Consider the following 12,355-nt stretch of genomic DNA (forward strand, 5'->3'; position numbering starts at 1 on the left):
CAAGAGGTCATGTTTTCTGGTGGTTTATAAATTTATACTTTCAAATACAAGCGATAGTAGACGAAAAGAGGAGAATTACATCTAGGACCTTAACAAGTTATAATTTATAATTTAAACGCTCAATTATGTTATTCTCAAACTTGTGAAATTGAAGAATCTTTTTATCAGAAGAAATAAAATAAAAAAGAAAGAAGCCCCAAGTTGCAGACCATGTGACTATAATGAATGTGGGGGAAAATTTTGGTCAAACAACAAAAGGGTCATAAAATACACAAAATCAGTGGTCCCCTGATCCAACGGATGAGAGTAATTAATAAAAATCAGTGGCTGTGGTTTCCCCCAACAATGGTTTTAATGGTACTCTTTTCTTATTTGGCTAAAAATAATTATTGGGATTTTTAGATTGGTGTGTACCCTTTGAATTATTAATAGTAGAATTACCTATTTTAACTTGTAGTGGAAGTTTTATTACCAGTCAAAGGAGTAAAATAGTTGGCAGACAAGACGACTGTAGACGGTAACTTGGAGCCATCGTCAGTAACTCCATCTTTCATTTGTTCACTTGATAATTCATGTAGATAGAGTTATCATCTTTGTCTTCCAAAAAACTGTCAGACACCTTAGAGAACGCGTCAAAACCAATATTTTGGGTGTATAATCCAACAAATATAAGTCTTAAGTAATAGTAAGTGTCCATCAATCACAACATAAATATAATAAGTTAAATTTGAAAAGCATAGGAGTTGAAGAGCAATCGATGAGAGCGGATTCGAAACCGAAACAATAAACTGAATCCATATCCACTTTAATTGGACTTGTCCAGTCCAATCCGTCTTACCAAACAAGGCCTCATTATACCAGTAAATTTAGCCCTCATTCTGGATATCAGATTTCTATTACATAATAATAATAATAGGCATCAGTAACCTATGTAATAGGCTCTAAATCCAAATTTTAGCATACAGTTTTCTTTCACTTTCAGAGCATACAGACAATGTTGCTTGGAAAAATTAGAATAGATGATGTCAAACGTAATGTTGAGATCAAACCATAATCCAATCGTACAAGATTTATTTTTATCACCAGCAGCTAGTAGCCTAGCACATCAGTTGTTCAACAGTTGAGTCTCGGTCGGTCAGTCAACTACAGCAAGAGCTTGATACTCTTTGTCAGCGATGACTGCTTCCATGAGATGGTGCGGCCCGATTTCCCCGCCATTGTCCAAGAAGGACTTAACCAAATGACCGGAGAAGCCACTCAACCGCGTGAACCCTGGATGTTGTGTACAAATCCAAGAATGCGGGATACTCCAATCTTCACAAACATCCCAAAGTACAATGTGTGGCACCGCATCGTCTCCGTACCCCTTGTCCTTATACTTACTCCGTATTGACTCAACGTCGTTCACTAGTTGATCATAGTGCCAAACCGAGGTGCAAATCCAACCTGGCTTCAGGCTTTGGAACACAATCACCTTCTTGATCATATGCTCTGCCTTCAAATTCGCATTCACACCCACCTCCAAAATTAAATCAATTGCCTTCAAAAACCCAAAGTAGTCATCGGATTTCCTCATCAACTTGCACTTGGACTTAAGATCATGCCCTTCGCCTTGTATCCATTCCGGCTCATCTTCATCTCCACCAATGAACGTTCCTTTCCATGGCTCTTCACTCAGTTCAGACATGAGAAATCTCAAACACGCAGCAAAATTGTTGGGTATACCGCCCACCACCAACCAGTTTTTGAATTTGCCCAAACCCTCCCCCTGCTTTTGCTGCTGCTTTAGGTACATGTCCACCATTGCCTTCCACTGAAGCTCGGCCGCCGCTTCCCCAACATCCTCATCTTCTTCGTATACGTAGTCTATGATCTCATTTGGAAGCAAGGCATCGGGATTTATTATGCCAGTACCTCCTCCTGCTTTCACCTCCTCCAAATACTTCTTAACCCAAAACTGTCGGCTTTCCGACACGCGTCGACGCTTGTAGTAATTGGTCAAGGGCACCAAAAAGTCCTTCCTTAGGAGTTCCCACTCTTCTGATGGATCTGATTCTGGCGGGAAGAGCCTCCTCGCAATGCTTTCACGCAGAAAAATGGCGCGGGCGCGATGGTCATCCCACTCGTTTTTTGAAGTGCAACACTCTGCAGCCGAAACTTTGCAGGGGCGGTGGTATTCACTCATGGCGTATTCACGAGTGACGTAGTCCTCATCATCATCACTTAAATAATCAGATGGCTCCAATTCCAGCGTGTGCTGCTTCATTTTCTCGATATCAGACTTGAGCTGCTCCACAAAAACATCTATAACGCGGTCGTGAAACAACCTATAATCTGGGTCACGGTCGTACCTCTCAGGATGAAGATTCAGCAGATCCGCAGCAGCGTCGTTGTATTTGCCTTGGCCGCCTTGCTTCTGAACCAGAAGGACGTACAGAATTTGGACAAGGGCATAGAAACTCCCAGCCCCGGGCAAGTCAGCAATGGAGTGGAGGTTGTGTAACAGAGTGTTGGGGTGGTTCTGGTGGAGCCAAAGCACGGCCGTGTCCAACTTTTTTAAGAAAAAACCGATAGACTCGGCGCTGAAGATAAGCTTGAGAGTGGCAAGGGGATTGTGGGACCAGGCCAAGGGAAGCATTTGTTTTAGATATGTAAGGCATTGGTTAGTATCTCTGTCGTCCGGTATGAGGGCGTTGAAAAAGAGATCAAGGCAGGGGTCACCGTAGGACGAGGGAATAAAAGGGAAGTTGTTGTTGGCAATGTCAGCGTTATGGTGGGAAGTAGCCATTAAAGGGAAGCTTCTTCTTCTGCTGCTTTGGATTGTTTGGATTGGGAATGGGGTTGGTGTGGGTGCAGCTACTAGTAATTTGGCTTTGCCGGCGACATTGACAAGGTTTGGGAGGCATCCTGGTTTGTTCGGAATCGCAACAACCCTACTCGCCCTCGTCAAACAGTACACTTGACCCCTCGGCACCACTGCGTTATTCATCTCCCTCGTCTCTTTTTCTCTCGTCTTTCTTTTGATAGATATATATATATATATATATATATATATATATCCCTGGGAGAAGCTAGGGTTCTTATTCAAAGAAGCTTGGTAGGTACCGAGGAGTAAAAGGCCTTCTCCACTGTGGATCCTGACGTGGTCATAAGGATGGAGCCCATGGCCTAGTAGCTGTTGGCGAGCCTTTTACTCAGCTGGACCGCATTTCATCAGTAAAATAAATAGATAAATATAAGAAAATAAAATCCAACGAAACTGCCCGTTTTATCTTGTAGAAAAGGAAAGGAAAATCCTTGGTCCCCAAGGCAATAAATCTTGGAACAAAAAAAGGGAAATTTATTTAACTTTGTGTCCCATCTCGGCCAGCCCAGTTAGAACAGCCAGCTGTAATTCAAAGCTGGCATGCCTCTTCTCAATTACAAATCATTTGAACTCAAGGTGTACCATCACCGTCATTCTCAACACTTGAAATGTATCCATGATCATAACCATGATTCTATAAATACAATAAATAAGAGAGTTAACTATAGTTAGGCCCATGGACACGTATGTTAAGAATGCTGGTGAAGATATACATTAGATTAAAGTGGTGAGAACAAATGTTTCCTACCAATACCAATATATAGTGCGACTCTAATTGAGTTTGGGGACACTAATTAAGCCTAATATCAATCCATGTAATAATATAATAAAAATACTTGATACACATACCAGTTGTCCATAGTTTTTTCATTTTCAATGCAGACGATATTGATAGCTAGCTACTTAGGAAACAATTCAAATAAGTTAAAACAGGAAAACTAATAATAATAATCAAGATTTCTTGCTTGATACTGTTTGTCAGCGATGGCGGCATCCATGACATGGTGCATGCCAATTTCCCCTCCATTTTCCCACAAGGACTTGGAAATGTGGTGGTTTAAGTTCCAAAAGCCACCCAACCGCGTGAAGCCTGGATGTTTAGTGCAAATCCAGTGCGGGTGATTATCATCGCAAAACAGAATGTGTGGCACCGCATCATCCCCGTACCCTTTGTCCTTATATTTGCTCCGTATTGCCTCAAACTTGGCCCGCAATAACTCATGCTCAATCTCCGAGCGACCACCATTAGGTGTGTGTAGCCGAGTAAACACAAAAACCTTCTTGATCATCTGCTCTGCCTGCAAATTTTCATTCACACCCACCTCCAAAATCAAATCAAACACCTCCAGAATATTATGTACCTTCGCGGGTGTCGTCGTCGGTTCACACGTAATAAATTTCAACTTGGACTTGAGATCATGGCCTTGGATCAAGTCTAGCTGATACTAGCCATGGTGCCCGCGCGATGCTGCGGGTTTTAAAACTGTGTGAAATGTATACATAGTCGTGAAAAATATATAGGAAAGATGGTACTATTTATATAGACATGGAGATCTAAATAGTGGCATCTTTGTTTTGCAAGTTTACTACTCCCAAAGAAAAAATTTGTAAGACCCGTGTCTTGGGGAAGCAAGAACGGTGAGCAATCCCACATCGCTCGGGGAGGGAAAGGTGAAGTGCTTAAATGTGTGGACACTTCTCTTCCTAGCACGAGGCCTTTTGGGAGCTTCACCGGCTTCGGATTCTTAGGAACTCCGAAGTTAAGCGAGTTGGAGGCTAGAGCAATCCCAGGATGGGTGACCCACTGGGAAGTTGCTCGTGAGCTCCCAGAAACAAAACCGTGAGGGCGAGAGAGGGGCTCAAAGCGGACAATATCGTGCTAGGGGAGTCGGGTCGTGACAAATGGTATCAAAGTCGGACCCCGACCGGAAGTGTGCTAGCGAAGACGCTGGGCCCCAAGGGGGGTGGATTGTAAGACCCGTGTCTTGGGGAAGCAAGAACGGTGAGCAATCTCACATCGCTCGGGGAAGGAAAGGTGAAGTGCTTAAATGTGTGGACACTTCTCTTCCTAGCACGAGGCCTTTGGGAGCTCACCGGCTTCGGATTCTTAGGAACTCCGGTTAAGCGAGTTGGAGGCTAGAGCAATCCCAGGATGGGTGACCCACCGGGAAGTTGCTCGTGAGCTCCGAAACAAAACCGTGAGGGCAGAGAGGAGGCCCAAAGCGAACAATATCGTGCTAGAGTCGGGTCGTGACAAATTAGCTAACAGGACCCGTCCTGAATTTCCGGAACCCGAGACGAACCTGCGGAGACCCGGCATCACACCCACGCCTCGGGTTCACTCCTTAAATCTATGTCCTCGTACTGAGAGGATTAAGGGTACGAGACTTTCTGCTGAAATTTCGCAGAGTCTCCTCTCAAATTGAACATTTCCCCAAAATTTCCACCTGCATAAAACACATTTTATAACCCAACCGGCAGCACGCACAATATAATCTCATGCAATTACATAAATGGCCTCTGGCCTTCAAATGATTCTAGCAGAACTGCCCAATAATAATTTTAAAATAACTTAATGCATCAAACATGCATATAACAACTTCAAAATTTATTTATGCACACCTTCACTCACTCAGTTCCACAGGACGAGCCTCAATTCAACCAAGTTTCGGGACCAACAACGAAGTCCAAATCAATCTCAGTAAGACCACCTAAGTGGGGTCTAATCTGTGGTGCACCTAGTAACTTCAGCGCCTACGTACCTACTAAGGATCAAGCCACATATAGCTCTTTCAGTATCTATCCCGGCTCCTAATATCAGAGAAACCAGTACAGCTATACAAATTCATACATTCTAGGATTTAATCATCACAACTCACCAAACACAATCATAATATCTCCCCATACGCCGGAACATTCAAAGTTACGTATGGGACCTATCCGCACGCCGGATAAACCTACGACACAGGAGAACTCATCAACATATCACATAATCCTCTCATACGACGGGACGCACTTTGGCCTCGTATGGGTCCATCAACACGCCGCTAATCCAAAGACACGTGCGACCTCAACACCGGCCCGGCTACATTCTCACCAGCCCGCACACAATCATGTCTCCTCTCATACGTCGGGACGCACCCGCCACGTATGAGGTCCGCCAACACGCCAACTAATCCAAAGACGCGTGCGACCTCACCGGGCCGGCTACATTCTCACCACCCTCACACAACCATATCTCCTCATACGTCGGGACGCACCCGCCACGTGATGGGTCCGCAACACGCCGACTAATCCAAAGACGCGCGGCGACCTCACACCGGGCCCGACTACATTCTCACCACCCTCACACAATCATATCTCCCTCATACGCCGGGACGCACCGCCACGTATGGGGTCCGCCAACAAGCCGATTAATCCAAAGACGCGTGCGACCTCACACCGGGCTCGGCTACATTCTCACCACCACACAATCATATCTCCTCATACGCCGGACGCACCCGCCACGTATGGGGTCCGCTAACACGCCGCTAATCCAAAGACGCGTGTGACCTCACACTGGACCTGACTACATTCTCACAAGCCCGCACGGGTTTAAAGGCCTCAACATGATCACAATATGGGGGGTACGTGGGGTAGTGCGTATATCACTGTAACTAACATTCGATCGCTTTATTTACCTTTATACATCCACACAATTTGATATATAATGTATAATTTCTACTCCTATACAAACCTCAACCCTGGCATAGCATCTGATAATTTCGCAATTTAAATTATATAATAATATCCTAAATTCGCATAACAACCATTTAACTCGACAACGCTCAAGACCTATCGCTAAGGTCATTCTAACCCTCCTGGAATGGTAGAACTACAACGAAAGTCTAGCGGTCAACCCAGGGTAAAACTATCCAAACTTGGTCAAACAGGCCCGCGGGGCCCACGACCTCCAAATTCCAATCTGACAGTTCCTATAGGTTCTACCAGGTTTAAGACACACGTCCTGCAAGTTTGGCATTCTCGGAGTATCCGGGACTGCGTTTTACGATCCGTCGAACCCTACACGATCCTGGTAACACTTAGATCAACATATTATAATTTCAGGACCATCCAACGGTCCAAACCTAGCGAACCCGGAAAATACACGATATGCGATATCCGTCCGGAACTCTAACGGTATCCGAAATGAGATCCGAGCATACCTACACGCTCGTGACATCGAGAGGATCGCAATGGGACAAAAATGCCCCTCAGCTACAGTGCCCACGCGCCACCACACCCATCGGCAGCGCGTGGATGTCTAAAGCGATATCGCATCGCCGGAAAACTTCCAAATCGTGAGCCAAGACTCCTACCCTAGGTAATACACCTAATTTGGAGTCACTTTTGTTCTTGGACATACCCCAAAAACTGACCGAAAGTGGCCGGAATCGCGATCGCAAAACCGGCCGAATTTCAATTCGTAGATCGAGCTACTTAGCCTCAAAATTTATGAAATCCTACCCAACCATCAGCTAGAGCTCGGAAAATAGGTGAGAAACCATACCTCACTTGCCGGAATCGGTGGCCGGACGACGGAGAACGAAGCCGTTTCGATTGAAACCGGCTTTCTTCGATTTTTCCGGCGAAATCTGGCGGTGGCGCGAGACCCTGGGTAGGAAGAGGACGGCGGTCATTTTGGTACCGCCCGTCGACTTTGGTGGCGGATGAGAGCACGGCCGGCCAAACCACGAAACCAGAGAGAGAGAGAGAGAGAGAGAGAGAGAGACGGGGGCAATTCCATCTTTTAACCAAAAATCTATTTTCCAAATATTTACGATTATGCCACTGAGCTTCATTTGATTATATCTCTCTCGTTACAACTCCAATTCGAGCCCACTACGTGTCTACGGACTCATCTCACCGTGCTCTACGCAACAGTACAACCGGAATTCCCAAATTCCTTCCAGATAAGAAAATGACTAAAATACCCCTATCCCACGGGTAATTTCTCAATTCCACCTAAATAAATTAAAACATGGGATAAATTTGGGGTCGGGGTGTTACAAAATTAGCCAAACTACAAACGCAAAAAAGAATCTTAATCAATTCCAAAATAACAGTGGTAGTGTTCAAACTTAGAAAGAAAGAAGAATTAAAATTCGGAATTAGAATTTAGATAATGGAGGTAAGTCTTCAAACTTTGAACATATCTAACATGACATCACCAAATCAGTGAATACTACACAAAATCTGTATAAAAACACATGAAGTCAAAAAAAATAATAAAAAAGCAAATATTAACAACAATAGATCATTACACAATTTGGGGTGACCCTAACAACAATTGAGGAATTGATTGCTTTTGTTAGAGACCAAAGCAAGTGTTTCTAAAACAGAGAATAAGAGCATAAAAGTTTTTGAATGTTGGATGCCCATTTTTACTTTTTCTTCATCTTCCTCTGTTTCCCTATAAACAGAATCAGCCAAATATCACCACAAATCAAATGTATGGTAGTTAATTAAATGCCAAAGTAAGAAGTGCAAAGAATCATTGAGCATACAAAAAACAAAAATATGAGTCACCACTTGTAGAAGATTAGCCCTTTGCCGGCAGCTCCTTTCACTTACAAACTCCTTGGTGTTCCAGTGCCACAACAACTTCAGTACTTGCTGCACAATCCAAGCTCTTCAGTACTCGATGCACTATCCAAGCCCTGCAAGCTATATATTGGTATTTGTTATGGGTTGCTATAAAAGGAAATTTTCATTCTTAAAAGTCTGTATGTACGAATCTACAAATGAGTTGCAAAATTTCCACAAATATCAAATCAAACCACAGCTTAGTGGTGGCATGTACGTACCAAATTGTGGCATATCCCATTTCAGCTCATAAATCGTCAAATAAGAAATCTAATACGCATACTACAGGACACATTCATATCATATAAATTGAAAGGATGAACCAATATTTTGCAAAAGCACAAAACTTTATTAACATCCCAACAAACCCAGAGGATAAAAACAGATAATCAAATCAATCATGAAATAGAGAATTACAAACAGAATATGCACATATAAGGAAGACATACAACAATTAAGACCACTCGCGCCACCCATTTCTCTATAATTGATCTTTCACTTTTTCATTGTCAATCTAACATACTTTTAAATCTTTACCAATCAAATTTTACAATAATTTGGGTTCCCGTAACCTACCTTCAATTTTGGTAGTTTATCTTTTGCTACTTGCCTAGTCCAATTATTGGAAGAAAACTGTACCAAAAATTGTGTCATTTTCATTGGAAAATTCAAAATTAAATGTTGAGTCTAAAAAGATATATGTTTAAAAAAAAAAAATATTCATTCTAAAACTGGTGGAGTAAAGTATTCGCAGAATATTTAACTCTTTCTATTTGTTGAAAAGACAGATTCATCTTCTATTCCTATAATATATCTGTACATTCCACAAAACGTACTATAAAAAAATGTTTTGGACAGAGACATGAGTAAATACTTAAAAAAAAAAAAAAAAAAAGGAAAAACTTATCAGCCGGGAAATGGAAATTGGAACCCCAATACAAAAGAAAGGTTTGCAATTTCGCAGACACATGTGAGAGCCCAAAATTCATCGAAATGAAACACTAAAGCCAAGAGGAGCCTTTATTCAGCAAAGTGGAGGCTTCAATTTTGAAGGAAAAAAAAAAAGAAAAAAAGAAAAGAAAACATACGTTTCTAATTCAACCGGGCATTTCGAGGGGATGCTTCTGACGCAGCCTCCTTCACATTTGCCACCAAAGCCAAACATCAAATGCAAAACGCGATTCAAATGATTGAAACAAAATTAGAAAAAAGCAAAATAAATGTGATAAAAGAGTGACGCTTTGGGGTAAAAGGTGAGACCTTTGGCAACAAATTGGATTTCGTCAGGAAGAGAGTTGAGGAGGAACCACTTCCCCACTGCAAAACAACATTTACTACATTAGACACTGACAAATAATCAAAATGGGTACAAATTTATTAATTAGAAAAAAATAAAGTATAAATGGCAGAGAGAACAAACCTCATTAATGGCAAGCACTTAGCCATTGCTCTTCTTGACCTTCTTCAGCTTCCTCAGGAAATACCTAATCCAAACAAATCAACCAACAATATTAAGTTTAACCCAAAATTCACCAATGAACATTTGGATCATAAAACCCGAGCTAAGGCTAAGGATTATACCAGAACTTGGACTTGGCACGAACCTCATTGGTGGCCCAAAGCTTCCTTCGGTAAATCTTGGGGTGCTCATCAAATGCCGTAGGGAGCTTCCTCCCAACAACCTGGTACTGGTGGAACTGCAACACAAAAACGACACCATTAATTGCAGCTTTACCATTTGACACGCCCTAAGAAAAATATATCACACAAAAACAAATACCAAATTAAATGGAACCTAAGAAACTGTGAAGATAATTTTCTAGATATTTGTTTACCAAATTTCATACAACAAACCTCCACTTAAACTGACTGTTTACAACAATGCTAGAATTTGGCTAATCCATTTCACCAGTAGCCATATATTTAACTAAATAAACTATGTCTAAAACCAAATGGGTATTCTTCAAGAATAAAACCAACCTTCTTGAAACATACCCATCTAAGTTATAATATGCAGTGGAAAAGAAAATTAAAAAAAACCCCAAGCATCCCAGTACCCTAAAATGTAAAAAAAATGCATAATTTAGAATTCTATAACAGAAATTGTCTCATTAAATTAAACTGAAATAATAAAAACCAGTGAATTTAAGGCTGAGATGTAATCAACTTATTGAAAGAAAAAAAAAACTGAGGATGAGAGAATGATTGACAAACCTCTTTGCTAGTCCAAATGCAGAACCCTATTTCACTTTTTCTTGTAGCACCTTCAAAGTCAGTCAACATTCCATGTTGTTCTACAAAAGATATTTATGAACACAGAACATCATAAAACACCTTTATTGTAAATTTCTTCAACACCAAAAGTCCAGAACCAAAATATTTGCCGAAATTCTATTAAAGGAAAAAAAACTGAAATTAAAGAGATGGAGAGAGAACAATGTATACCGCAACTTCTGTACATATACACAGGCTCTGTCCCACAATAATGGCAATGGCAATGGCAAGCCTTTATTCAAGCACAAACAATCACCTCCCATTACCAATTCAAAAGCCTGTTCAATCCTATCATTGGGAAGAAATACAATCAAAATTAATAAAAGGGAAAGAAATTAAAATACAGTGGAGGCGATTAAACAATGCAAACCTTTTTTCTATTTCAAAGTCCACAAATAGATGTAATTGCACCATTTTGTTGTTGTAGTCCTGCAATGTGCACGGTCATCAACTTCACCCAAGCAACTCTGCGTGTCAATTCAAATCCACCATGAACCAATCTATAAGCTCAAACATATAACCCAGTCAGATGATAAACCATCACACAAAAGGCTTAATTTTGGTCCAAAAGAGCAATTTGAGGATATGGTTCTTACCTAAAATACTTTGGTGAAGTTGCAAAATCACCTTTGTCCCCATGCTCAAACCCTTTAACAACAAAAAAAAAAAAAGCAATGAAAGAAAATTTTCATTGTAATTCCAAGCACATGCAAGAAAGAACAAAGGCACCAAATTTTCAATCCAACATAATTGTAGAAAAAAGACTCAAACTTTTGCTTTTATGTCCTTGAGTTTCCACAGAAGCCCAAGTGATTTCAATAAAAGGTACTAATGCTATTAAGTGGGTGACCTCAAACGCCCTTATAAGCATAATTATTGAACTCCTACCCACAAAACAACAGTATAATGTTTAAAAAGATGAAATTTTCTGTTTTTCTCTTGCATTTTCTTAGCAAACAAATAGAGGGTAAGTAGGGTTCTACATATTTTATACAATGTTAAATCAGATTTTTTGTTTGAATGATCTTCTATTGAACCAACCATATTTCCTTTAGATACAAACGTATATTAAGCTCCTGGGGTTCATTATCTACATGTTTAAATAGAGAGAAACAGAGAGATCTTGCCTGCTAAATAATTTTTTGTTTGAGATCCTCGGAGAGACCGCCGGTCCCAGACAATTGATCATGTAATCGTCGGACGGCTGTCGTTGAATCTCAGAGGAGGCGCGATCGGGAGATCCAACAGGTGAGGCATCAGAACTGTCCGTCGAAACACTACCTACAAAACATCAAAAGAAGACACGATTAAAAAAGAAGAACAGACAAAGAAAGACATATCTGAAAAATTGAAGAAGGAAGCACAACAAAAGAGGAAGAATGCGATATGAGACAAACAGAAGAACAAATGAAAAGAAGGTTATCTAATGAAGAAGAGGACCAAATGAACGAACCAATTCGCACCATAGCAGCCACAAACGAAATCAACGGCCGCAAGAAAGCCAGATCAAGCTTCAACAGTGAAGCTCTCATGGGAGAAAGAGCAAGCCAAAATTGGGAACATGGTATTATTTATATAGACATGGAGATC

The 12,355-nt window shown here is 41.2% G+C and overlaps 2 protein-coding genes across 11 annotated transcripts; both read right to left on the reverse strand.

Moving 5' to 3' along the window:
* Nucleotides 1–890: 890 nt before the first annotated feature.
* LOC103334711 (uncharacterized) lies at nt 891–3,001 on the reverse strand. Its single transcript, XM_008237689.2, has one exon. The coding sequence runs from the start codon at nt 2,987–2,989 to the stop codon at nt 1,136–1,138; it is 1,854 nt and encodes a 617-aa protein (XP_008235911.2). The 5' UTR covers nt 2,990–3,001; the 3' UTR covers nt 891–1,135.
* Nucleotides 3,002–8,028: 5,027 nt separating this feature from the next.
* LOC148916070 (large ribosomal subunit protein eL20-like) lies at nt 8,029–12,353 on the reverse strand. Of its 10 annotated transcripts, none has more exons than XM_089055254.1 (12): nt 12,219–12,353; nt 11,893–12,046; nt 11,362–11,413; nt 11,136–11,232; nt 10,937–11,053; nt 10,706–10,785; nt 10,073–10,188; nt 9,912–9,975; nt 9,752–9,808; nt 9,580–9,628; nt 8,413–8,572; nt 8,029–8,318 (listed from the first exon to the last, which is right to left on the reverse strand). In XM_089055254.1, the coding sequence occupies exons 5-8, from the start codon at nt 10,950–10,952 to the stop codon at nt 9,930–9,932; spliced, it is 258 nt and encodes an 85-aa protein (XP_088911380.1). In that variant the 5' UTR covers nt 10,953–11,053; nt 11,136–11,232; nt 11,362–11,413; nt 11,893–12,046; nt 12,219–12,353; the 3' UTR covers nt 8,029–8,318; nt 8,413–8,572; nt 9,580–9,628; nt 9,752–9,808; nt 9,912–9,929. The 10 variants fall into 10 exon arrangements, with proteins under 10 accessions (XP_088911380.1, XP_088911381.1, XP_088911387.1 ...); XM_089055255.1 differs by having other exon boundaries at nt 12,229–12,320; XM_089055261.1 differs by lacking the exon at nt 12,219–12,353 and having other exon boundaries at nt 8,413–8,565; nt 10,096–10,188; nt 11,893–12,193.
* Nucleotides 12,354–12,355: the final 2 nt, after the last annotated feature.

The sequence above is a fragment of the Prunus mume genome, linkage group LG6 (genome assembly GCF_029339155.1).
Source record: "Prunus mume cultivar Tortuosa linkage group LG6, ASM2933915v1, whole genome shotgun sequence".
NCBI classification, from domain to species: Eukaryota; Viridiplantae; Streptophyta; class Magnoliopsida; order Rosales; family Rosaceae; genus Prunus; species Prunus mume.